The sequence below is a fragment of the Melozone crissalis genome, unplaced genomic scaffold, assembly GCF_028551555.1.
Source record: "Melozone crissalis strain CALT ecotype California unplaced genomic scaffold, PUWL_Pcris_2 ptg000008l_1, whole genome shotgun sequence".
NCBI classification, from domain to species: Eukaryota; Metazoa; Chordata; class Aves; order Passeriformes; family Passerellidae; genus Melozone; species Melozone crissalis.
In genome coordinates, this window is record NW_026535786.1 from 11727578 (window position 1) to 11754925 (window position 27348).

The 27348-nt window shown below is 39.9% G+C and overlaps 1 protein-coding gene across 3 annotated transcripts in view; it reads left to right on the forward strand.

Annotated features, from left to right (window-relative positions):
- The window catches only part of TSPAN9 (tetraspanin 9), a 168639-nt gene that overhangs the window by 132259 nt on the left and 9032 nt on the right, over positions 1–27348 (forward strand). For all 3 annotated transcript variants that reach the window (XM_054269945.1, XM_054269944.1, XM_054269943.1), the window contains one exon: positions 27025–27216. In XM_054269945.1, coding sequence (XP_054125920.1) covers positions 27025–27216 — 192 coding nt within the window. The remainder of the gene's footprint in view (positions 1–27024; positions 27217–27348) is intronic.

The window sequence follows — 27348 nt, forward strand, 5'->3', positions numbered from 1 at the left end:
GATTTTATGATTTCACCTTCTTACAAAGAATGTTAGAAAAATAACTAAGAAACCATCCTCCCCTAGAAACTTTTCTGGAATCCATGAAGGAAATAGCCTTTGAAAATTTTTGCTTCAGTGTAGAAATCACCACATACTGCTTGTCACCAAGAAAGGATTCATTTAGCCAGAAATTAATCCTGAGCTGCCTCCTTGTAAATGTACTCAGACAGATCTAATTCTTGTGAAGCACAAAGCAAGTGATGCATAAACAAAGAAATTCAGCACATTTAATTTATGATTGCTAACCCTGCTTCATTTCTGACCACTGTGTTCCTTCAATGTTTTATGTGGTGTCAGCTGTTCAATTTGAAGTCTTAGTGGCCTTTTTCAGTTTCTACGATTTTGCAAAGGTTACAGAAAAGAGGGAGAGCTCTGTCTGGTGGTTTAGTTTAACCATGGCTCTACACCTGCTGGCATGTGCATGGTTTAGCATGTGCACAAAAAAATTCTGCATGGGCTGAGAATGAAAGGAGAAATCTTTACAGTGGCTTTGGGAAACAGCATAGAAAATATTTCATTCAGAGGGGCAAGTCAGAAGAAACATTATTACTGCACAAAAATGTGACTTTTTGTTCAGCAAGTTGTCTTTCTTAAGGATTTTCCAACCACAGCTATGCTGGTCAATAAAGTTGAGTGAAAGACCTCCAAGTTACTGTTGGTTGGTGCCACCAAGTCCACTTACAAAGCCCTCCTAGCCCATGCCTAGAGCCCATTTAGCTTTACAACTGCCTCCTTTGAGCCCTTTGTACCCAGTTCCAGAGGCAGCTTGCCTAGACTGCGCTGTCATTGTGCAACCAGTGCACTGAAAATTGTCTTGGATTTTCTTCTGCACAGTGAGTGGAGGGGAACGAAGAATAAACAGAAGGTGCCAGTACTTGATATACATGGCTGACCGTTCTGTCAAGTTTTTAAATCATTTTCCAAACAGCGTTAGGTTCAACTTTCAGATTAAATTAAGTCTTGTCTGACACCAGAGATCAGATGTGCTTTATGCAGGGAAAGCTGGCAGAAGGTTATTTTAGGAAGGAAGTACATTCAAATGCACTTTTCTAAACTTATTTGTGAACTAGTCTTTTTGATCTCATTGTCACACGTATACATACATGTGTGTCAAAGTCTGTCATGTGCGTCTGAAATGTCTAGGCCTAGAAAATAAGCTACACACATGACAAAGACTTGAAAACATAAATATCCTTGTTGGCAGTGTTCTGTTGGTCAATAAATCCTTAAAAGATCTTGTAACTAGGGGTCTTGTGACCTTCTGAACTATGCGGTGAAGATGTGAGCCAAACTCACCCTTCCTGCCTGTGTAGAAGATAAGAAAAATAAATCACATCATCTAAAAAACTCAGAGGTCCCGTCTCTAACTCATTCAAAACTCCTTCAAAAATCCCCATACCTATCCACATCTCTACTTTGGTTTTGTACAGCTTTGAGAGAGTAGATTAAATGTTTGAGGCAGTCAACATCCTTATAGAGTGATAATTAAGATGCTTTGCTAGTTCAAAGATCATCTAGTTTTACAAGTCAAAGAAGGCAATACATCTAGCTCAGGTTGTGAACTGACTCTCTGAGGTCATATGACATGTCAGGAGACAAATGACAAGCTGAGGGTAAGAGTGCCGCGTGCCTGACGTAATTGCTATATAGCCTCTGCCATGACATTTGGGTAGCATTTCTTCACAGCAATTACACTGCTCTTTTTGTGTTGCTCGAAATTGGGCACAGCAAGAATGGCAACATGACTAAGAAAGACCTTGGGCCTGAGTGGATGGCAAGTGGAACATGAGTCAGCAGTGCCCTGGCAGCCAGCAGGGCTAAGCGTGTCCTGGGGTGCATCAGGCACAGCATGGCCAGCTGGGCAAGGGAGGGATTGTCCTGCTCTGCTCTCCTCTGTTCTGCACTGGGGTGGTCTCACCTTGAGTGCTGGGGGCTGTTTTAGATGCCTTTATATAAGAAGGACTTCAGACTATTTAAGGTGTGTCCAGAGCAGGACTGCCAAGATGTTGAAAAGTCTCAAGGGCAAGACTTAGGAGAAGCAGCTGATGTCAGTTGGTTTGTTCACCTTGGAGTAGAGAAGGCTGAGGGGTGACCTCATCATAGTCTACAGCTTCTTTTGGGAGGCAGCAGGAGGGGAGAAGGAAAAATACTTCAGGAAAAAGAAAGTAAAGGGGTTTTTATCTGTTGTTTTGAAAACCAGCAGGCTGTGCTAACAGGTCATTTTTTGTTTTTCCACAAGAGACTGCACAATCTTGTAATTTTCTCTTTCTTTCTGTATCAGCAAGGAAAGGAGCAGCAGCATGAGAAATGCTGTTCTTATTTGTGACTCTTAAATTTTAATTTGAGTAATGAAGAGAGTCTGCCAAAGTGGTCATTAAGATGTTGTCTTAAGATGTGTTCAAGGCCTTGCTTAGTAACCATTTTTTCCCTTGAAATTGGAAAGCCAGGACTTCTATGTTATACTTGAACCATTAATACCAATGAAGTATTAATGCTTCCCCCCCCCCCCCCCCCCCCCCCGCCTCCCCACCTCATAAGAGGGTTTTTTTTAGGTTTGGTTTCTTAAGTACTCCCAGACTAAAACAAAGCAGGGAACTGCTTTAGCTAAGACTAAATAGCTGTTTCTTTGCAACTGGGGAGTAGGTTTAACAGCAACATAGTGCGTGCATTCATTCATTCATTCATTCATTCATTCATTCCATCAGAATACTCTGTTCCACCCTTCTAAACTGAAACTATGGCTTAGTAGTTCCAGAACTGAAGTCACACATTTGCAAGAACCCAAGCAATAAGAACTCTGTTTAGAGCTGTACTGCTGCTTTTTTTTTTCATTATTTTTCAAAACTGCAATAGCAGGCGAATGTGATTTCAAAATAGCAAATAAAATGTAATTATAACCCAGCAAAACCATTATCAGAGACTGGTCTAGCTCTTGTCAGCCCCATTCCCAAAAAAGAGTCTTGATAGAGTTTAATCCTGATAATAAAGTATAAAATTCCTATAGCTAGGGCCATGTAACTAATTTTCCCAGGCAAATCCTTTGAACCTTGAAGTCAAGATCCCCCTTACTTTGGAGTGGTTTGAAGGGACATAATTAGCCATCACTGTATTGTCTTAATTCACATTCTGTCAGTTCAGCCCCTGAAAGAGTGCTGTCCATTCAACAGAGGCACCTTCCTAGACATGAACAGTTTAACAGCTTCCATATGATCCATTATTCATGCCTTCAGTGTATCTGCAGGGAAATTTCAGACATGAGAGTCCCTTGGCCAGGATTGTCACTTTGGGGAATTGCAGAATTTCCAGTTGTCCACCTCTGACTAAAAAACTCCAAGAGGTAAGAAGTCATTGACATCATGGTGCACTCTTCCCACCTTTTATTTGGGTACTTTCTGCTATGTGGAATGTCTAGAGCCAGTTTAGCTTTTTACTCAGGGGTGCAAACCTCATCTGTGTGGGGTGACTCTTGTTCACAACATATGATGGATTGTCATCTCTTGCTGTTTTGCTCAATGCCAATGTTTTGGCGAACAGCTGGCATTCTCTGCCTCGTGCCATGATATTTCTGCTTCTCCTCTGGAAATAAAAGATAGGCTCTTCTTTGTGGTTTATATGCAGTTTCTCTTTGTGAAAATACAAGAGCTGTAACTGGTGTGTGAGTGGCAGAAGTCACTGTATCCTCTGGCCTCCTGTTATGCAAGATGCTGCTCTTATTTTCTGGTTTATGTTGGTTCCTATTCCAACTTGAATTTTTAACATCATTATGATAGAGCTAAAGCTACCATGCAGTGCTGGGAATGACCCATGAAATACATGGAAAAGAGATCTTGTGAAGTCACACATGCTGTCATATACTTGAATATAATTATAAACAAATAAAGAAACCCATTGATAAACAGGATAAGTTTTCAGAGCAAGAGGAAAATGAGTACCCCATGGTGGCAGTCAATACTTTGCTCCATTTTCAAAACAAGCTCTAAATACCTAAAGATGTATGCATATGGTCTGCTCAAAAGCAAACTTACCAGTGACTTTTTGATTACTCTAGGGCTCTGTGAAGATTGCATCAATCCAATTTATTAATTTGCCTGTTTCAGCAAGCTGCTGTCAGAATTGGTCAAGTTTATGAAGTTGTGGAGCTGCTCACTATTGAATGTACCAGGTCTTGTCACTGTAGGACAGCAAATCCCCCACCATGGTTATGTATGATCCAAAGGATCTCAAGGCAAATGCTGGCCAGGAACTTATGCTCTCTGAGAAGGAATCAAATATGTTCTGCTTCTCATCTGTTTCTTTTCACTGCCTAAGAGAGAGTTAGTGTGGAAGTGAAGAGAGATCATCAGATTCAAGATGAAATTCCCCCAGGAATTTCTGTGTGAAACACCAGGAACCAGGTTCCAGGGGCCAGCAGAACTGCTGAGAGCTTAGATGTGTGAAACAGGGAAGTTAGAGGGATAGATTTACATGGCTGCTGGTGTGAGTGGCTGTTGGGATTTTGGACAGAGAATATGTGAGTATTTTGTTTGAATTACAAGTGCTGCAGACACTTATACATTGATCTAATACATCTATCCAATATTTCTTATGTTGGCTTTAAGTGAGATGGATCATGGTTTTTGCACAAAATTGAGGCTTAAGGCAGTTAGGATTAGAGACATGATGGCTTCTGTCAGCTCTTCTGTTTCCTGAAACAAGAGCTGGCTTTTCATTGAGTTAGTTTTGCACACTGCAAATCTGAGCTCAGTTAATATATGCCTGCAGGCATACACGGGCTTTTGAGATGCTTCTGCAGATTCCAGTTAAAAACAAAACAAAAAAAAAACCCAACAAACCAACAAGAACCCCTTGAATGGAAAATGTCCAAAATGAAGATATTTCAGCCTGCAAGCAAATTTTATGCAAATTAGTCAGTAGGCATGAATGACTGTCTTGCGCTGTTGGTGGTCTTGGCAAGCCAGGAGCGATGTTGGGAATGGCTGTTGTCCCATGTCTAACGACACGGGCGGAACACACCGCCTTCTGCTTGCTGCGCTGTCCTTGGCCCGTATATAGGAGCTCTTGCAATCACATGGGAGCTTGGCTGATGTTTTTAGTAGGCCTGGGACAGGGCAGCTCCATCTCTTACCATATGAGCAGCTCAGCAGACATGCATGAGCTGCCTAATGACACACTGCTGCAAAGGCTCAGTTACGGTGCTTGTTTGGCAAGGAAGATATAATTAATAATGTCATTGCATAAAAGTCAGCTGTTCAGTACTCATGCTAGCTGCCAAATGTTACACGATGCAGATTTAGAAATATTTTATCCATCTGCCAGTGCTTTCAAATCATTCTGGCAAGGTTTGTATTTCTATTTTAAACTGTGTAAAGGGAAATTGCTCTCATTCTCTCAGTGCTAAGGATGGTGCAAGCCTTACCCTACCTACTTTTAGAGAAATAGACCAGGGGAAGAAAAGTGTTAGAGGTCATCACAGAGGTATCATTTAGTGTCTAAAATGTACTGGACATAATGCCAGAGTGATTCTGATATCATTTTTTTGGAGGGGGAAAGAAGTGGTGCATCTCAGGATCAATAATGTGTACATCTAGGAAACATTCCACCAAAAAAAAAGTGAGGTAAATTTACACCTTGGTGTTAATAAACTGTAGGAATTATTGTTTTACACCTTCCATTAATGTTGTGAAACAAGTAAGTGTCTTTTCTATTAGGTAATGCTACTTCACCATGCTAGGTATAGAAATTTTATTTATGCAGCTTTGATTATTTTTCTTTATTTGAAAAAACCCACAGAGTCTTTCATCTATGTGTCCCCTTTTTCTTTTCACACATGCTGAGTGATTAGAACCTTCAGTGTTCTTTTGGTTAATAATGGCATAATGGAACAATCAGTTGGAGTTTTCCCTCTTTTTCTCCTTCTGTTCCTGACCATACCTGTCATCCCAGCTTTTAAACTGCTCCTTATGGCCACAGCCAGTCCTTTAACGTCAGACATGTAAGTTAAGCAAGTGAGATCCATTAACTAGTAAAATTATACATAAAACAATGATTAAGGATCTAACATTTTTGGCAAAATATTATTTATTTCATTACCTTTGTTCTCACTAGGCAATATAAGCTTTGCTGTCCCTTATGTGACCTCACCTCAGCAGTCCCTATTACTAGGGACAGACAGGAACTTGTGAGGTAGGACTGCAAAATCCTCACAGTTATACCTGGGACAAAAATATCTGAGCAAACTGAAACAGTGCTGTTCTGGCAGTGAGGGAGCAGCCTAACAGACCACAGTGTCTAAAGAACCAGCATGGACTAATGCCTTTACTGCTACTCCCAGGTTGCTGCTTTTTATGGAAATATTGTTCCTCATTTGTTATAGCAGGGTGAATTTGCATGTGACACACATTTCATGCTGCTATTTTGACCATGGCATGAAGAGATATTGTTCCATTGCTACTGCAGTGTGAATCCTTACAGCATCTGCTCTGTTATCTTTGTGCCCTTCCAGCACAGCTCCTACTCGAGATGGGTTTTTTTTTTTAAATTAAGAGGAAAATGAAAATAGTTTTTATTTTTGAAAATGCAAAGGACTTGAATAAATGCAACGTAAAGAATGACTAGAATTCCTTCATGGTTTGCCAAGAGAGTCCTCTCTGATTTTTGCTACTTGTTAATTAGCATTCTAAGCTAGTGGAGAGAAAAAAGATACCATTTAATTCAAGTCTGCTTACCTTCTTTTGAAAAACTAACCCCATTCCAAATCTTTGCAACACATTTCATGACTGTAATCTCTGAAAATACAAGTTAAATAAAAATATACAAGGAATGGATACTTCCTGGCAATTTCTGCAAAGAAGGCAAGGGAAAAACTGGTGGAAGACTTAGCAGCTGGAAGCAATGCTTGCTGAAAGACTAAACCAGTTTTTGAAAGCCTAAAACAGCAGTAGCTTTCATTTCAGATTATTCCTTTGGTTCTTCTCAACACCTATTTTATTGAGTATTGAAAAACTGGCAGCTGAAAAAGCAAGCAGACTTGCCTTCTATTTTTGAGCATGTAGAGAATGAGGTAAAAGCATTTAAGAGTGACAGTTTGTACATTTTTACAGTTTGGTCATGAGAAATATTCAGTTCTTTAACTACAGGTAACACGGCCACTGTTAAATAAATCCATTTAAAATGAAAACTATGATGATTTCTTGATAAGAAACCATCCCCATTTCTTATTCATACAGCACATTAAACACAGTACTTTGAAACTAATAGTGTATAGTTTTGAAATGTTATAGTGTGGCTTTTGATTGAGTACCAATTTCTACGAAAATTCAGTTACCAGCAAAAGATGATTTAGTGTATAGGAACAGATGCTCTTCTGGCCTTACAAAAAGATGCATTAATTATCTATAGAAAGAAGCTGAGTAAAGGGTACAAAAGCAATGCAGGTTAAAATGCATGACTTATTTGAAGTTTTGTTCAGTTTAAATGATGATAGAAGCTGATGATTTAAATATCTGTGACTTAAATGAATCTGCATTTACCCTGACCCATTGGAGAAGCATTTTTGGGACCAGAGGTCACTTCCAAAGGTTCCTGATAGAAGGAGCAAAATGTTCCTTTTCTACATCTGAGGAGAGTGGTGAGGTCTTCCTCCAGCTGTCACTGCTCCAGTGCATGTCTGTTCATAGTTTTATGTTCAGAGTAGACAAAACTGGATTTCATGACTGAAGATCTGTGAGTCTTGTTAACATGTATTGTCCTTTTGCTCTTGTTCCCACTTGATATTCAGTTTACAGACTTTTCAAACAGTTGAGCACGCTGATCCTCATTCACCTCTCTCCTAAAGCAGATGGACAGACAAGAGTTGTGCCTCTTGCATGTGGCTGAACTGCCTTGAAAATGCAAGGTAGATGTGAATCCAGGGTGATGCTAAGTCGTACAAGAGCATGCTAATCTGTGGGAGATGATGTTAGTTGCTGTTACAGGGATCACTTTTTTTCTTGAACCCTGCAAATGCAAACAGTAAACTTAAATATCAGGTAGCTTGCGAAAAAATGCTGTCTGACTCTATGCCGGAGTAGAGGGCTAGTCACAATCTAGCACAATTTTCTTTCTTTTTTTTTTTTAATTTTTATTGCCTTCCATTTTGTAGCTAAGAGGTGTGTTCAAGTGTAATCTAATTTCTATAGAAATGAGCTAGGAGCTCAAGAGGGCAAGGCACAGGGCTCAAGCCTCAGTGAGGCATGCATTGGGAGCAGCAAAGCAATCAATGCACAGGGTTCTGTATTCTTGTAGTGTGTCTGAAGTCAGAGGATAATTGAAGAAACATGTCAGCATATATGAAGACATTTTGGGAGTTAGATTCATCTTTCCTGACTTTAGGGTCTTGCTGGATATATTTCACAATGGCAACGATATCAGAAGGTGCTTCAGCTTCTCTTTGATGCATGTGGTAAAAAAGATGGAGGCATATAGGAAGATAGGTGAGCAAGGACTGCCATTTTGGGTATTCCAGCTAAAGCAAAGGCTATTTCTACTTGTGGAATGGGAAGTATTTTTTGAAAGCTTTTTGGATAGAGACTGGAAAGGTCAAAATCCCGCGGCTGTCTCTCTGCTGGGAGATTATTTCAGTCAATGTGTTCATGTAACCCATATTTGTATTGAAATCTATAGCACAGCCTGCAGTTTAGGATTACCTTTATTTGCCAGTCAGATACCTTGTGTAAGGCAAGTCAGTACTGAGATATCATATAAGAAAATTACCCCAGAATGATTTTATCATTACAAGCATCACAATGCAGGCAGATTTCACTGCACAGATTTACAGTCAGCAACTGGAGCTTTATGATGAATTCTACAGACCTGGTAAAGGAAACTCAAGATTCACATGTGATAACAGGATATCTTGACTCTCTAAGAAGCTAACCAGTCCCAGCAAATGTGTTTGATGACACATCCCTCTGATATAAGTAGAACTGCTTTTTTTTGTTTGTTTAAATGCTGCCACTCTTACAGATTTGGAGATGTTATGTGTTGCTTATGCTTTCACATGTGGCTCCTGGCAGCTCTTCTTTCCATCTTCTACCTTCCTATGCTTGCCAGATTGTGAACTCTTCATGGGCTGCATAAACTATTAAAGTAGTGGCATGTGTGTGACAGACCTATCTTGGTGTGTCCTTGCAGGAAGAACAACTTGCTTAGGGCCTTTTTGGTAGCTCTTACTGTTTAGCTCAAAATTTAGCATCTCACAGTTTTTGGCTACAGAGAGGCCCAGTTTAGTTTCAGGTGAGTTCCTTCTGCTTTAACCAAAATATAAACATGATGTGGAGCTGGTTTTCATGGGCTGACAGGAAACTCATGAAGTTCAGCTAGGGAAGATGCAAAGCGGGGAGGAACAACCACTATGTGCTGGGGCCACCTGGCTGGAAAGCAGCTTGGCAGGAAAGGACTTGGGAATTCTGGTGGATACCAGATTGAACAGGAGCCAGCAATGTGTCCTTGCTGCAAAGAAAGCCAACACTGGGAGTGTTCCAAGCAGGTTAAGGAAAGGTGACCCTTCGCCTTTATCCAGCACTGGTGAAGCCACAGCTGGAGTTCTGGGCTTCTCAGTACCAGAGAGACATGGACATAATGGAATGAGTCAGTGGGCCACTAAGACGATGAAGTATCTCTTCTGTGAGGGAAGGCTGACTGAGCCAGGAGTGTTCAGCCTGGAGAAGAGGGGGATCCAAGTAATGTATGCAAATACTTGACAGGAGGGTGTAAAGAAAACCAAGCCAAGTTTTTTTTCAGTGATGACCTGTGACAGTACAAGAGGCAATGGGCATGACCTGAGCATCAGGAAACACTTATTTTACTGTGAGGGCAAACAAGTTGCCTGAAGAAGTTGTGAATTCTTTGTCATTGAAGGTATTCAGTAGCCACCCAGACATGGTCCTGGGCAACTGATTCTAGGTGCCCCTGTTTGAGCAGTGGGGTTGGTCCAGTGACCTTCAGAGGTCCCTTCCAACCTCAACTGGTCTGTGATTCTGTGATTCATCTTTGTGCCATTTTGAGTATGTTGTCTGCACATAATCGCAGATAATTCTCAGGTCTAAATATAGTAAATGAGCAGTCTCAGCACAACTCAAGGTCCCTCCAGATGGGCTTTAATGCATAAAGACTGATGACTTGGCAAACCCATGTGGGAAAGGACATTCCAGGTATACCAGGCTGGAAAGGAAGACCAGGGACTAAATTGTGAGAAGCTGAACATCAGCACACCTCTGATTTTGGAAGCTGCCATTTCTGGACACCTGAATTGGTGCTATGCAAGTCAATCACTAAAAGCATAGAACTTTATCTACCATAAGACATCAAATATTCAGACTGATGTTGACAGCTCCATTATCTGTTGTCATGCAGAGCTGTATAAACAAACACATTTCCACATAGTGGGTGTTATGAATTGTCACCTTCCAGAGAATCCACTAGTCCTGTTACATGCACACTGAGGTATCCTGTGGCAGCCAGTAAAGACAAGCATACTTCCTTCACAGCAGTAAACTCAGCTCTTCTGGGAAAAAGACTGGCTGTTTTTGGAGGCTGTGTACAGCCATGCATTCCCACTGGCTTCATAAAGAAGAAACATCATTCTGAGAAAAAATACACATCAGAGGGAAAATGGTGGTGATGGGTTCAGGCTTAGAATCATTTCATTTCAAGGCTGAAATAGTTTGGGTTTTTCTCAAGAAAAATGAAAAAAAAAATCATTTTGATGAAGAGTATTCTTTCCTTTAAACTCACAAAGATATCCACATATAGATTTAGGAGCCTGTATTTCTATTTTCTCTATTTTAGACTTTTTAGACTTTTCATGGCTCCACAGGTTCAGCCATCCACATGGCTTGTGTGTATCTGTCCTTATAAAGCCAGCAAAACCATCATTAGTATTAAAGAATTAGCTTGCTCGAATGGCTTTCAATAACTAGGGTTGAACATTAGTTTAGCCATGGAGACAATGGGCCAAAATACAGAAGGCCCTGAGAAGAGGAGCATCAAGAAAATCCAGGGAGTGAAAGACTGCCACTCAAAAATTATTCTTAGTGAGGAGTGGTCCTTTGATTCCCAAGCTCATGAAGGTAACCGGCATAACTAAAAATAGGTATAGCTTAGCTCTTGAGGCATTCTCTGCTTGAAGTTTGTCGATGCTACAAAAGTACCACACAAACAGGAGAAAAAGTTCACAAAAAAGTGCAGTATGTGGGATAATAAGATGGAAATGTTATTTGTATTTCGTATCCTGTGTATTCTCTTTTTATTCCCAAGCTTTTCCCTGATTTATTCTGGTGCTTCAATTGTTTGCTTTTCCTCATAAGGATGTTTTAATTAGAGAAAGAAGATACCTCTGTAGGGTATAGAAGTGTTATTTTCTAATCTTCCAGATGGGGAATCTTGTATTTCAGAAGTAATAGAAGGGTTTTGACTCACTTAAGTCACAGTGCTTACATGCAATAATCTTTGTTCTCATTAATGGCTAATTTATATATAGTATCCAGATTGATGGCAAAAAATGAGGAGATGGTTATTAGACTCCAAATGCAATTTATACTTTTTTTTCACAAAGTCTCATCCCATTAGAAGTGAACTAGGATTATTTCTATCTCCATGAGTCGTATTACTTGTAAACATTTGGAATGCAGGTGGAATGCAGGTACTTTCAATGATCCAAGTCATCATGCGTTCTGAAGCAGGGTATGTTCCGATTCTAGTTCCACCTGATCCATGTTTGGCAATACAGCTTTGCAGTTTTATGGCACAAATTTTAAGACAACAAAACTTGTGTGTGTGAATGACCTCTGTCTCTGCTTGTGGGCTGTGTAGGATGCTGTTACCCACATGGGGTATATCCAAAATGAGCACCACTTCTCACTGCTATGCGTCTTTTTCTGAAAGTGTGCATATTTATACAGGCAGCCCAGGATGATGAGACTTTAAAGTGCCTTAGGAAATACATAAAATTATAGGATAGGGAAATTCTAACTGTTTTGCCAACAGTAGGGACTTGAATTGAGGTCTCCTGTGTAAATTGCTGAAGGTTTCCATGCAGTGGTGTGGGACTTCTTACAGAAGTTTGTTTATACCTTTGGGTTTAGTCCTTGAGTCAGCTCCCACTCAAAAGCAATACTACCATAAATATAGAAATTAATCTTCAGGGAAGTTAGGCTTTTGATGAGGAATAACCTGAAAACATGTGTATTTCTCTTCATCATGGATAAAATTTTTGTAACCAGATAGTTTCATTTGAGTTTCATTATTAGAATTTGAAAATATGAAGACACATTTGCCATTAGCAGGTATGAATCTAGACAATCCCATAGCTCCAGAATACATGCATAGCTTGCCAACTAATGCATAGCTTGCAGTTGACTTTGGTGAAAACTGAAGTAATGTAACATTGCAGTTGGGCTAGAGATGTTCTTACCAGTTAATTTTTTTTCATAACAAATTTGGATGACAAGAAGGGCAATGAATCCTTTGTTTGGAATAAATATATTTAAAATAGGTAGGTCATTCATTGTCTGTGACTGTATTTTGTTGGTTTTCTTCTTAGTGGTTAATCATTAAGTATTTCTGACACCAGAATAAGTGTCTGGTAGCTTGGTCTTAGAGACAGACAAGTCAGAGATTACTGGAGAGTATGGCCTAGGTTTACTAAAAGAACAGCTTACTCTGTACCTAATTTTTTTTTTCGTGATAAATTACTTACAGATGACCTACAGAGATGGAAGGAAAAAGTGCTTAGGGGCAGTTAACTTGTGAATAAAGAATTAGAGGTAGGGAAACAGGAGATATTTTTAGGCCATATTTGAAGGATTTAATTCCTTCCATCTGTTAAGTTTTTTAATCAAGCATGTGTCCAAACTGCAAACAAATATCACCTGGGATAAGAAAAAAATCAAACCTAGTGCATCTAGAGATGACCTTTGGGGATAACTTTCACTGTATATCATACCACTCAAAGTGGTTGTCTATTTTGGGTATCTGCATAATGCAATGGATGAAATTCCATTAACAGTCTTATGTTTTTTTCAGTAGAACGTAATTTACATTTTAATGAATTCTGCAGGGACAGAAATAAAACTGAAGATGTGATTGGGTGGGGGATACAGATCCTTAGAGAAAGCCTGCAGAATGAACTCCAGCTTTACTAGATGCCAGAGAATCCACACATGAGCAAATTGTTCTACATGCCCTCTAAGAGGGCAGGCATTAACGGAGGTTAGTTCACAATGGATCAGAAAGCTGAGATGCCAATCATAAGTCACAAATCTGAGGGAATCCACATTTCATTACGTCTTCTCTGGCAAAGTAATTTGCTTTTTATAGGCCACAGTCAAGTGAGTATGAGTTGTTGAGGACATATTTCCCTCCTGTAAACTAAAATGGATAAATCAGTCTGAGGAACTGCTGGAGTTTTCTTCTGCACGTGGAAAGAATCACACATAGGAACTATTATATTGATTCAGTGTTGGCACGAAATACTTGACCCCTTAAGAGTAATCTCACTGCTTCATACCCAGACGAAGCTTGTGGGCACAGATTTTTGTTCCTTACAGAATTTGAATACTGCTTGTCTTTTTCTGTGTGCATATGATGCAGTTAGATAATGATTTTCTCAAATAGTGATGCTGTTGCTAGTATCTGTGTTGTTAGCAGTACTTGAGTAAAATGTGATCATGAAATTGGGCTTTTGCCTTTTGTTTCTGCTGTTTTGTACATTTATTTTGGCTTTCCCATATTTGAAAATGGCAGACCAGAGATAAGAGCCAGGGAGATGTTCTGTGTGATGCTGTGGCTAAAGTTTTTTTAATTTTATCCTGAAACATTTTGTAATGAAGTGTGCCTTTTGTTATCTTCATTGATTGTTGACAGGGTATTTCAAACTGGAGTCAGCTCTGGTTTTAGGTGAAAGCACGAAGTAAAACAAAATAATTCTGAGTGCAAAGCTATAGTCAAGTGAGTATGAGTTATTGAGGATTTATTTCCCTCAACATAGTTAACATTCATTAATTTACTTGCTGCTGTGTCTGGTAGCAAGAAAGCATTCAGTACACTTTGTAACACTTGTCAACACAAAAGTTAGGGGAAATTGTTACATGCTACTGCTGCTGATCTGGCAATCATCTGCTCTGTTGATTGCTGAATTTTATTTGACTTGCAAAATAAAATGCATTTACTCCTCTCAGTTTGGCTGGTGCAAAAACTCTGTACCTGTTCTGATCTGTGCAGAAATGGATATGGACAGATCTGCCAGATCCATCCGTCCCATGAGCAGCGGGATGGAACTGTCTTCTGTAATTCCAGTTCCTCCCAGCTGCGAGCACTGCAGTCTTGTCAGTGTGTTCACATGGAATGCTGTCAGAAAATCAGTGTTGGCTCACTGAAAAGAGAGGGAAGGGTGAGCCAGCACCACTCTCACTTAGTCGTCCTTACTTCTGGTAGTGTTTTTTGTGAACCTTATCCAGCCCCAAAAATGAGAACATATGGTCTGAAGAGAACTTACAGAAACCAAATTATTTTATGTGTTACAGTTTAAATCAAGATCTGTAACTTTACAGATTGTACAGTAAGTTAATTTCATTTAAGATACTTTTTAGATATTTTTTTAAATATAAATTTCTGCTAAGGTCCAGCAATTTCCTGTACATTTATATCGATTACTTTTGTCTTTGGGAAGACAAAAGCACAAAGTGCAACTGGACTCCAGTGGGATGGAATTTTCTCTGCTTCACATCAGGTTCAGTTAGATTGTTAAAGGCACATTCAATACAGAATGCCACCTGAAATATTTCATCCACTGGTCATATTAGCAGACTGAACATGTGGTAGGGGAAAAGACAACCTAAACTACAGATAAGCCTGTGGCTCTTTGCTCTCTTCTCTGGACATCAAGGACATCAGGTGTCCTTGTCTCGTGTACTGCTTGCAGAACCCCCTCCTGATAGTGTATGAAGTTCTTTTGCTAGTTTTGAATCCTTATGGCCTTGGATTTTTTCTTTGCTAACCCAATTCCTCCTCAGTCTGGCTTCCTCCTCAGTGGAAAAAAAGAGATACAGCTTATCTTCCACTTTGCATATGGCCTTGTTTGTCTTCCTTATTTGTTCTAGTTGCTTTCCCTCACTTTTTCTAGGATGTTTAGGTTTACCTCCTTCTAATTCTTTTGAAATCACTGCATCACAAACTGTGCTGTCTGTTTTATTAGCAGTGCCTGTCAGAAGACTAAATAAATAAACACCATGAATACGCATTTGTTTGGTACAGCAATTGCCAGAACTGTTTACAGAGACATTTACAGATGGTTGCTAGACATCATTTTGTCCCAGTCTAATTTTCCAGCATTTCAGATACCAAGATAACATCACAGCTCCTATCTGGCAACAGTGGCTTCTTTCCTAACTCTTCTGATACCAAGATTGTTTCATCATGGTACGTGAAATAAGACCCAACATAATAGTGATGAAACAGCCCCATCTATTTCTCACCCTGGTAGTAGCTGGACCATGGAGGTTAATCAACACAAACCAGGATCAGACCTGACCTCAGTACTCCTTTTACTCAACCATTCCAACATCTGTATCTCTGCAGGTTCCTTCTTCTTGTAGTGAGTTTGGCATGAACAAATTGTTAAAATATTATAGATATGAATTGGAACATTTCCTTTTTTTTTTTTCCTTATTCCACAATAAGTATTCCTCAGTCTTCTTCCAGACAAGTCAGTGAAAGCTTTTAAAATGTGTTTTCTTGGAAGTGATGCACGACTCAAAGAGAGTTTACAGCATGCATCTGTATTTAAGTGGTCTAATGCCACTGTCCCATGTTTGTTTTGGGATAGCAAAGGCATTTGTTAAATCTGTGGCTGGCTGAATTTTCTTACTGAATATTTATGTTTCTTCTTGAGCCAGTGTGATGGCCTGTTCTTCCTTTCCCTAAGACAGCTCTCTGGATGGGAGGGAAAAGTGAGATTCAGTTAACTGACGAGTCATCTGCCTACTGTGATGCTTCTCACTCTTCTCACTGTAGCACATGGCTGCCCTCCTACCCCTTTTTATTTGTCTGATTTGGCCCCATTATAATGTCAACCCTTGTTGGTCTCTGTGAAGAGAATGAGGCTCAGCCTTGCAGTATTTCCAGCAACCTGCAGGTGAAAAGTTTCACTTGCCTGAGGATTTTTGCATCTTGAAAAGTAATGAGATAGAGATGACTCAGGCAATGGATGGATAACACATAAAATATTTTTAATGTAACACCTCTTGACAGAGTATTTAACAATAAGTAGGAGATGTTATTTTCCTGGTAGTAGCTTCAAACCAGAACCTATTAATAGAAAGAGATAGAAAAACTTTAAATATTGCCAAAGAAATATTAAATCTGCCCTGAATTAGTTGGAATACTATTTTTTCTCTGGTTGATCTAATAGACTTAGTGATTTTTTTTCCTAATGAGTGCTGAGCAAAACTGTTTATCCTTTATTATCATTGCTATTTCCCTATTTATTTATTATTGCTATTTATTATCATTGCTATTACAAAATTTAACTTCACTTTCAAGAAGAGCAGACAGTGCAGAGGGCAAAGAACTTGTTGCCTAACTTCACTCCTGTTGTCTGTTTTATTTGAGTGTTGCAGTGCTTGTTCTACTGACAGCTTAAGCAATACAAGGTTATTAGGAACTGGAAGCCATGCTACAATCTGATGTGAAATAAGTAAAATTGGAAGTTGGTTTTACTCTTTTGTCAGTTGTCAGTGATGCCAGATGTTGTGAATTAAAGAGGGAAGTGCATCCCCCAGAGTTTTGTGCTGTTTTAACATGCAAATTGACCAAGAGTAAAATGCTTATAGTCCAACAATTACCAGGCTTACTTCACACATACACAGTGAACTGGTTTACAAAGAACTTCTGGAGATAGTTTCTTCATGCTGATCCCTTGCATCTTTTCTCATATGTCCCTCCAACAGCTGAAAGAGAAGGATACAAGTGGATTTGCAGAATGTAGTGTAAGCCCTTTTTGAGCAGATGGAGAACAAAGTGTTTGAGATGCACAGTGGTTTTTGGTTGTGGCTTGTAGTACATCTTCAATAGAGTATGTTAAGTCACAGTAACTTCTTTGGGGCTGGAGAAGTCCTCAGTCCTGTTACACAAATTTGGATGAGGATTACTGACTGTTGCCTCACCACAAGTCCTTCAAACATCTGATTTTTATTTTTTCCTGGGGGTGGGGCGGTTTCCTGCTGCTTTTATTTGGTATTAAGAGATATAGTAGAATTAAGCAGCTGTGGTTAAAATAAACAAAGCGGATAAAGCGGCTTCAGGAGAATTGGCTCAGGAAAAAGGAGACAGATTAACAACATGTGACCAGCAGAGGTGCCTAGATTCCATAGAGTTATGCCAGTGGGTGCTAAGCATGGCAAATGTATGTTTGATGGATTGACCAGAATCTGACTGTGCTCCTTGCTGGGCAGAAAGTGTCTGTGAATAAGTAATAGGGGCTTCCATCGCAGAAGAAAGTACTGCAGGTGCACGCTCCTGCATTTGTGCAAATATAGAACAAATGAATTTAGCATATAGTTTTAAACAGCCACATAATTCTGTTTTAAGAAGGCTTCAATGCCATTGCTCAAAAACTAGAGCACTGAGGGAACTCAAGTGATCATGATTACGTTTGTTTTTCTCTCTACTATCAACAGAATAAAATATGATTTCCGGTCTTGTCTGATGCATTTCCCTTGGGGTGTTTGTATACTGGAATTGGACTGTTTGTTACTCTGAAAACTATCTTGGTGAAACTGTCTCTTCCTGTTGACATCTATGAAAATTGTTGAAAAGTTTCCTTCTAGCTTTCAAAGTCTTGAGCGCTAGTGAATCAAAATATCTTGAAAAGATATTTTAATAATGAGGCAAACCAAATCTATTAGCTAAATCATGGTTGCTAACATGTACAAATTTTTTGCTTTGTCATGCTTTTTGAGGGATTAGTAATTGCAGGTAAATATTCTTCAATTTTTTCTAATAATTGGGAGAGTGAAATTCAGATCCCTCTCTGTTCTGTGGGTCTAATGGGATGAAATACCAACACACATTTGTTTTTGCACTCTCATTCAGATCTGAATGTTTCTGTGGAGCAATGAATTCAGGAGATCTCTCTGTCCAGCTTGTGTTCAGATTGGATTTTCATTTCAAGTGAAATAACCTCTAATGGAAATAAATAGGAAAATAAAATAAATAAAGTAATTTTAAAATAATTGCATATTTCAATTTTGTAATTAATGTTACTACATAGGGAAAGGCCCTAAACTTACATCTCCTGTCAAGCCGCTTTAAAAAGTGGTGCATTAAGAGACAGCCTTGTAATTTGCTGCCTGTTTTTAGTTTGAAGTCTGTAGATAGGGTCATTTGCAGGAATTAAAGAGAGACTGTGTTTAATCCCCAAACTTTGCATTTCAGAAAGATATCTTTTCAGTTATGTGTGTTTAGGAATAGGGCTTAATGCTCAGAAGTGCTTTGTTAGGCTGATGAATTCTCATTCATTATGGTGAATTGCTTAGAGAATTTTTCAGCTCTTATCCCCATGCTTACTAATGAGAAAATGGTTTAATGTGAAGATTATGTATAATGCTTTGTTACTATATTTTAAATGAGCTATTATTGTCAGTCTGTTATCAGGGACAGTGTAACTGCACATTCTAATGCATGCATAAGGTTAGTGTTTCTGTAGGAACCACAAGTCCTTTTTGGGCACTATGAATTTTATAGCCTTTAAAAATTATACAGCCTTTATGGATTTTTTGTTAAATATCCTTCCAGTCATTTCTCCTCTGTGGAGTGACTGCATAATTCCTTCTTCTAGATTAGGTATTCTCTGGATTTTAGATATGTTGTCTTTGACTTTTTCAACTCTCTTTTGTCTTTGATGTTTTTCCATACAGCAAGTAAGTGGTTAGGGTCCTGCCAGTCCTTCTGATTTCAGGAGTTTTGGCATTTGATATATAATGTTTAAATTTTTTTCTAATAGTAGTTTTGAAGTTCTGCCTCCATTCTCCTTCCTGTCCTCTGAGTTTAACCATCACTTAACAGTGTTCTACACATTTTAATCCTTCTTTATACATCATCTCTGAATCCTCTTCAAATGTTCAGTCTTTTTTGCCTACTGCACTTTGGGCATTGTGACTTAGACACAAAAAGATGATAATGCTGACATTGGCGCAACTCAATCTGACCTTTCACAGCTGCAGGCAGGGAGAATTTTGTTGATTTTTGCTTTGTGCATGCCACTCAAGATAGCTGTGAAGTTCTGGGAGAAGAACTACTGCAGTCCAAAGTAATGCTTTGTTTGTTTTGACACTGCTTTTTTACATTAGTTTTTCCCAAATCATTTTGCAGGAAGTCTGTATTTGGGAATATCATTCTACAGGTTATGTTCCTTTAAATTAATCCTTTGTTTCCTTTCTACTGCTACATTTCTCTACACTTAGTTTAAAATACTGACAATTTATCACCTAGAAATTTCACAAATGAAGTGCTTATCCCCAAATTATTAATGGCAATCATTAGAAAATCAGGGCTGTGCTTGTCTTGGACACAGGCTGTGAATAATTGAGTGTGTTTATTCCTTACCTGTTCAGGAGGACGCTGGGTACTGGAGGGGGAAAAAAGGATGGGTATGTGTGCATAGTTGAGAATACCCCTGGAATAAAGCTATTAATTGATATCTGAGAGCTTATCTCTTAACAGAATAATGGAAAAGGTTGGAAGGGACATGTTGAGGTCATATAATCTGTTGTCCATTGCTTGAGCAGAGTCAGCTAGAACAGAGACTGTAGAGACTCTCTAGTCTACAGACAGACTGTACAGTGTCTAGTTAGGTTTGGAATATCTCCACAGATGGAAGCTCCTCAGCTGCTCTGGAAACATTACTTCAGTGTTTGGTCCCCCTTGCAGGTCTTGCATCGAATTTTGTGGTCATCTTGTCCTGTCACTGAGCCCTCCTAAGAGGAGAGCAGCTCCCTGTTCTTCAGTGCCTTTTATCAGGAATTTATACAGGTCAATAAGAACCCCCTGAGCTTCCTCTTCTTGTGGACAAACAGTCCCAGCCCTCTCAGCCTCTTAGGAGGCTCCTTTCCCTTCCTGGTGTTCACCAATGTCCATCTTGTATTGGGGAGCCCAGAAGCGGACATGGCATTCCAGTTGTGCTGGATTCACTGGTGTTGAGTAGGGGGAGAGGACAGCACTCAAAACTGCCAGACACATTTTTCCTAGAGCAGCCCTGGGTGCTGTAGGCCTTCTTTGCTTTGAGGTTGCATTGCTGGCTTCTGATCAGCTTGTTGTTTACCAGTACTCCAGGCTCTCCGCTGGAGAGCTGCTTCCCAGCCTCTCAGGCCTTGGTGTGTCCTGGTGCACAAGGTCATTCCTCTCCAGGTGCAGGACTCTGCATTCCGCCTTGTTGAACTTCCTCAGACGTCCTCTCTGCCCGATTCTTCATCCAGTCCAGGTCTCTGAGGGGCAGCTCTGCCATCTGCTGTGTCAGCTACTCAAGTTTATCTACAAACTTGCTGAGGGAGCACTCTGTCCCATCGTCCTTAATGAAGAGGTTAAACAGCATTGGCCCAGTAGGCGGGGTCTGTAACCCTTGGGCACATCTCAGCATGTCTATGTCCATCATCCTTTTGTTCCTCTTCCACATTCTTGAAGTCTTCCCTCACTTCAGACATGTCAGGGCTTGTTCTGCAGTATGATAAAGTGGGGGACAACAAAACAGCCTTTTACTGTTTATATTTATTATATATAATTTGAATTATTTATTCCATTAGCTCTTATTAAAGAATGTTCTGTCCATTTTACAGCTGTGTTCAGCCAATCGCAGAGCAATGGTGTTTGTTAAATGTAAACAAAATGGCAACTCCCTGCCATAAAATGTGCAGGCATTGGAGACACATACACAAGTGTGCTGATTCCCCAGCATGGCAAGACAGCTCTCCCCATAGGGCTTCCACAGGGAAGAGATTTCATGTGTTCATTAGAAATGACATGGTTTTGTATTTTTCACAAATTAGGAAGAACATGGTAGCTGAGGAAATTATAAAATCATAGAAATGTTGCTTGACAGGAATCTCTTCAAGTCATACCAAGTGGTGCTGCTGCTAGTGCTAGCTCAGGTCAACCATGACTGCCTGTAGCAAAGCATTGAAAACCTCTGTGACTGGAGGTTTTGACACCTTTTTGGTAACTTCTTCCAGTGCTGTACTAATTTCTCAGTGAAAGTTTCTCCTAAAGTGCAGCCTGAAGTACCTGAGCTGCCCTTCAACTGAATAAAGAGAAGTTTAAGCTGTCCTTGACAAATCAAGCAAACCCAGGTCTTACTACTTCCTTTCACAGAGCACATCCTTTATTGAATACTCCAGAGTGACCAGGGAAGAGCATCCAAGCCAAATCTTAAGGCTTCTGGGACACATTTCAAAAACACAGACTGATAAAAGTGTCAGAATTTAATGCTCCTCAGGATAGCTCTCCGTCTGCTTGCCCTACAGAAGATCACAGTCGCTGATGCCTCACTTGAGTTTGTCAGGACCATCCCAGGAGTACGGCTTGGGAGAGTGACTCTAGGAAGATAATAAATGCTTTCTCTGGCAGATGGATTAAGGAAACTCAGCATTTGCACAAATTCCAGCTCTGTACCTTCTATTACACACAGGCTGTCGGTACAGCTGTTACAGAACTAGACTCAAAGAAGACATCAAAATGATTCCCTTGTCTTCCATCAATGCTCACTTCATAGGAATGTTGTAGAGGAGTTTAAATCTGCCACATTGCTCTGGCAGTAGCACTAAGTAGGTTTTATTTGAGTATGTTCACCTACTTCCATACTCTAATTTTCTAGTATATGGCTGAAGAACTCAGGTTTTGGTGTCCTTGCAGTACTTTAGATCGTATTTAGAAGATGATCTTGCTTTGCAAGAGACCTCTGAGATTGTCAGCTGTTAAGTCCCAGTTTTGATTAATCCTGTGGATTATCTAGACAGTGCAGGAAAATTTATCTAATCTTACCTGAAAATCTCCTTTAAGCACCAGCCGTTTCCAGTTTAACCACCCAAATCCAGAGTTGGCAATTGGCATCCAAAAAGTCAATTTGCAGAAAGCCTATCTCTTTTCTGGAGTGTGTTTTGAAGTGGTGGAAACCATGTAGTTCTCACCCCTGCCTCCTCCCAGAGCAGTAATTCTGATCTGTAATACATTAAGATACCATAAAGGAAGGAGAGGGGAAAATACTCAAAAACCCCCCAAAACACACAAAAACCCCCAAACCCCAGGATCAGAGTGAGAAGACTTTGCTGCTTTATAAGGGCCATTGTCTTCCTTACCTCATCTGCACACTCATTGGTCAGAGAGTCAGTTAGAGAAATGGTAGAAAATCTCTGTCTTGAAGAGAAGACTTGAGATAGGTCACCTTTATCCTGTGGAACTTACCAAACAGAAGGATGATATTACTGGCAGCTTTTTCAAAGTGTTGCAGGCCCCAACAAAGGGGAGGGTTTTGAGAGCCACCTGGACACTGGACACTTTCTGTGCTAAGCTTTAGTGGTGCATTCTGCTTGTCCTCGTGGCTTCTTCATGCTTGTCCTTTTGGTACAGGTCATCTTCCTGTTGACTTTCTGTTTCAACAGAAGTCTGTCAGAACCTAATTCAGAGTGTCGTTTTTGTCACTGCAGTTGTCCTAAAATCAGTTCCCAGCTCTGATACTTTTTTTTTTTTGCAATCGTGCTGTCAGTATTTCCTTGTAACAAACCTCCTGTGCTTTTTGCCATTTTATGGGGCCATATATAAGCTGTAGCGTGTATTTTTCATTGTATCATTTTTGCTTCAGGCAAGATCTCCTTGGAGCCTTCTGCTCTCTGTTACTGGGCCACAGATGGCCATGGGCATGTTATTGGAGGTGGAGTACAAACTGAGACACTTGCTTCTTTTTGTCCCTTGTGGTTGTCTCTCATTATTTAGTTTTTAAATGTCTCTGTTTTATTCCAAGTGTGTTAAGAGCTCTCCTGGTGTTTAAGCAGCACTAGAAGATCTGATGTCAAGAACAAACTCTTTCTCTCTCACACACCTATTTGTGCAGCTTTTCCATCAAGCATTCTTTGCATGGGATGGAATAACTGCAAAGTCAACAAGAATATCGCCTCATCCCTTTTCCTCTCGGTAGTGCCTTCCTTATCAGTTTCCTTTTTCTGATGTTGTTCAGTGACTTCAAGGGCAAGTCTCTCAATATTATTCAATTAAAAACATTACCAGAACAGCATTTCCTACCCCTTCTTTACCCCAGCTTGTTGCCGCTTGGTAGTTTTGCTGGATTCTGCACACATGATCTTACTCTGAGAAGCATGAAATGCCATTATTTGTGTACATGCTAAGAAACCACAAATGCTATTACCAATATTAAAAATTATCTAGCCCTTACTGGCAATTGTGGGCACAATGCTTGATTCTTGTGGCGTAATTAATGAATTTACTTCTCAGTTGTGTGAAGCAAAATGTACTACAAATGCTTGCTAATATTCCCCTTGTTTCTGTTATTGGAAAGGACTGAGACACAGGCTGTTGGGTTTTCTGACTGACCTCTAGAGTTGTGAACATTTCATTCACATCCTGTCTAATAATTCCTCCCAGGCTAGATAATCCTGTGCACAATCTCCTTCTGTACAATATGTCAGTCTTGGCATACATCTGGCCATCTGTGTTGTCCTTTCCTGGGTCTTGTAAACTCTTCCTGTATCATTTTTACGGTTAAGGCAGCTAAACTTGGGTATGGTGCTCTATTGTGAAAGTTTGTATTGTTGTATTCGTTCATATAATGCTCAAAAATGAGGAATAAAATAAATGAGCTCCTTCCCTGTTCTGGTGATAGCACTTGTTAGGGAAAAGCTTGTTTTGGGGTTTCTTTCTAAGTTTATCTGGAGTTCTAATTTCCCTCAAAGTATTTGAGACTCTTAATGTTTTCTGGACAAAGTGATAAACACAGATAGACATTGAGGTAGTGAAGGGAATTCAAAGTGTGGGAGAACCTGTGAGGAACATTGGTGTTCCTTTTGCTTTTAAGCCCAAAATATGTGTACCATAGCTTGGATAAATTGCCCTATAAGTAAAAGTGACTGACTTTATGATAGTGTTCTGCAGTGACATAAACAGCAGGGGAAGGAGAGATTTGATGGTTGCCTAGAGGATGATGATTTCTAATCATGAGAGGGAAACGAGCCAACATTTTTTGAGGAAAAAAAATCCAGTGAAATTTATTACTCTGTTGAACCATTTCTCTGGGGAAGGAAAGTCAGTGCCATCACTCTCACCCAATTAAATACCAAGCAGCATATATTATTTAATTATATGGTGAAAAAGGAATTAATAAGATGACTTGATATATTCTTGCTGCTTTCACACTCCAGGATTCAGTTGTTCCAAACAGAAAGAGGTGGATCCTGTGAGAATAAATACTTGTCAGAGCATTTTTCTAATGTTCACATTGTATAAAAAATGAGACTGGTATAGAATAAAATGTCAGTGAAAGGTATTTTATTGCTAGAATCCTAGCCAGCTTTGGTTGGTATGGTTGTATGCAATTAAGTCCCATGTCAATGGAATTATTTGGGATTTTTTAAAGAAGCATGAGTGAAAAAAGCATTTGTCATGTGACCTGAAGTTTAAAGCATAAATTTTAGCTTCAGCAGTACTGCTGTGCAGTAGAATGGCAGAGAGGAAAACAGAGAAGAAAGCACAAAATTCGAGGAACTGTGGAGAGAAGAAATATGAAATTTTTCTTAAACTTTTAGTGCTATTTGGTATGGGATGCCACCTTGTGGAAGTTTTTAGGTTGTCATGTCTTTTATCAAATCTCTGACTTTTTACTCTTCAGGCACTAGAGAATCCCAGTTGCATAGATCAGCCTTTAACAACCCCTCCATCACCTGATGTTTTATGTCATCTGAACTTCCAGTGTTACTCTGCTTTCCCTCATTTAAGCACTTAGGTGCTTCTGACTTTTTATAAGTAAACATAAACATGGACCTTCTGAAGTAATCTCCTGGCCACCTTTCTCTTCTGGACCAAATCTCCTTCAAGGATTGTGCTGCAGGATTTTTTCAAATGGTTAAGAGACACTGGCTAGGGCTTTTTCTTCTATTTCTTTTGCTAGGATCTCATAATTGGTGTTGGATTCTGAGGTGTCATTCTTTATGGGCTGAGCTTTGTGTTAATCATCTGTACTCTTTTTTGTCCTCTGCTTGTCCTTCCTCTGTAAGTTTTTTTCCCTGATCTTGCTCTTACTGCCTTGTTTATCTGCAGTGATCTATTGCTTTTGGCCTAATGATTCCAGAATTCATTGCACTCTTTCAAAACACTTGAGCTAAGGCTGTGACTTCTGAACTTAATAGAGTATGAAAGTCCAAGGAACACATTTGTGAATTAACTTTCAAGTGTGAATTCAGGATCTTATGGAAAGTTACACTGAACGATTTTGGTCTTTGGTAGAAACTTCTTTGGAAACATTTACAGACTCATCTGTGGAGTGTCATGAAGTCATTGATTAAAGTGCCATCAGCTAATGGCAATGGCAGCCCTGGCAGCTTAGAAATGCCATTTAATACTTTAAATGAATGTTGTGTGGTGAGAGCTGTTCCTGACCTCCTGAACCATTAAGCTCTCAGCCCCTGCCTGCAGTTTTCATCTAATGGTGGAAACAGCTGAACCGCAGGGTGGATTCCTGAGTGAGCTTGAGGCACCAAAACTGCAGCAATTCAAGGACAGAGTAGATGAAATTTAAAGCAGGAGCAGTAGGGTGGCTGATTCCATGAGCTGCAGACAGTTTGAACCTGTGGCCATGTCCACTGGGTCCTACAGCAGAATATGATCAGGTGGCTTCTGTTTTGCATCCCCCCACAGCTCTTTACTACTCCAAGTTCACACTGACCTTGCTGATATCTCATGAAAGGCAATGAGAAATCAATTCAAGCTCATTTAGTGGAGAGGACAAATTTGAAGGGAGAGATGAAAGTCCTACCCTGCCACATGCAGGTGTGTGTGTTTTGTACCAGTCTTTTCATAGGGATAGCTGGTGTTTGACTTTCTCCCACTACTCACACTCCTGTTGCAGCTGTGTCCAGCTCTGTGATAGGACACAGATGTTGTGACATTTATCCATACCTGGTGATGCAAAGCTCCCCAGCCACTCTGTGGAGTTACTGTGTGTTGAGTTTTGGACGAAAAGGTGCTTCCCAGTCTCCTTACAAGATTCCTGAATGTTTCCTCTGTGTTACCCAGTGCATTTGTTACTCTGCTTCCCTTGGGAATGCCTGTGAGCATTTTGCATAAGGCTTGAGCTTCCTGTACATAATGTATCTAGACATCTGATTTTGGTGACATTTTGTGATCACTGGCTATCAACACTAAAGCTATGAGAACTTGTATTAAGCCCAACCTGGGTATTGTGACTGGGCATTTTATGACAAATATTTACTGAAATTATGCTTTTGATTGTAAATGTCTTCAGGACTTTATTGCCTCCTGTTGGATGAGGCAATAGAGGGCTGAATACTCTGAGACATTGCAGATGACTGCACAAATAAGTGCAACAGAGCATTCGTTCAAATAATATTTTTTATTTTCACGGAGAAAAATTGCTCTGGGTTGCTGTTGGGACATCATTGGGTAGCTCTGGTTTCATGTGCTAAGTCTCTCAGAAGAGAATTCTGCCATCCAGTGGCTTTTAAATAGAATTATGAGTACAGGTGATGTGACCAAGTCTAAGTACAAACATTTAATTTCACTTTGTTTCAACATCAGGCCACTGAGAGCATTACTTCAGAACATTTACCTGAGACCTTGCTTGTGAAATTCTTTTTTTTCAGAGTTTTAGGGGAAGGAGACAATGACATTTCTGTTAACAGTGAAACCTTTCTTTTGTTTGTCTCTTTGCAGTTATGTGGCTGTGGTCTGCTGGGCGTGGGCATCTGGCTGTCAGTGTCACAAGGGAACTTCGCCACGTTTTCTCCCAGCTTCCCGTCACTTTCAGCTGCCAACCTAGTCATTGCCATTGGCACAGTGATCATGGTGACCGGCTTCCTGGGCTGCCTAGGTGCTATCAAGGAAAACAAGTGCCTGCTGTTGAGCGTAAGACATCAGTACTCCTTTTCACTAAAAACAGTGGCTGTTGCCTTGTTATTATTTTATTTGAATGACCTGAGTGAAATAGTCTTGTGGCTCACTGTGACATTGCCCTTGGCTTTCAATCTTCTGTAGGCT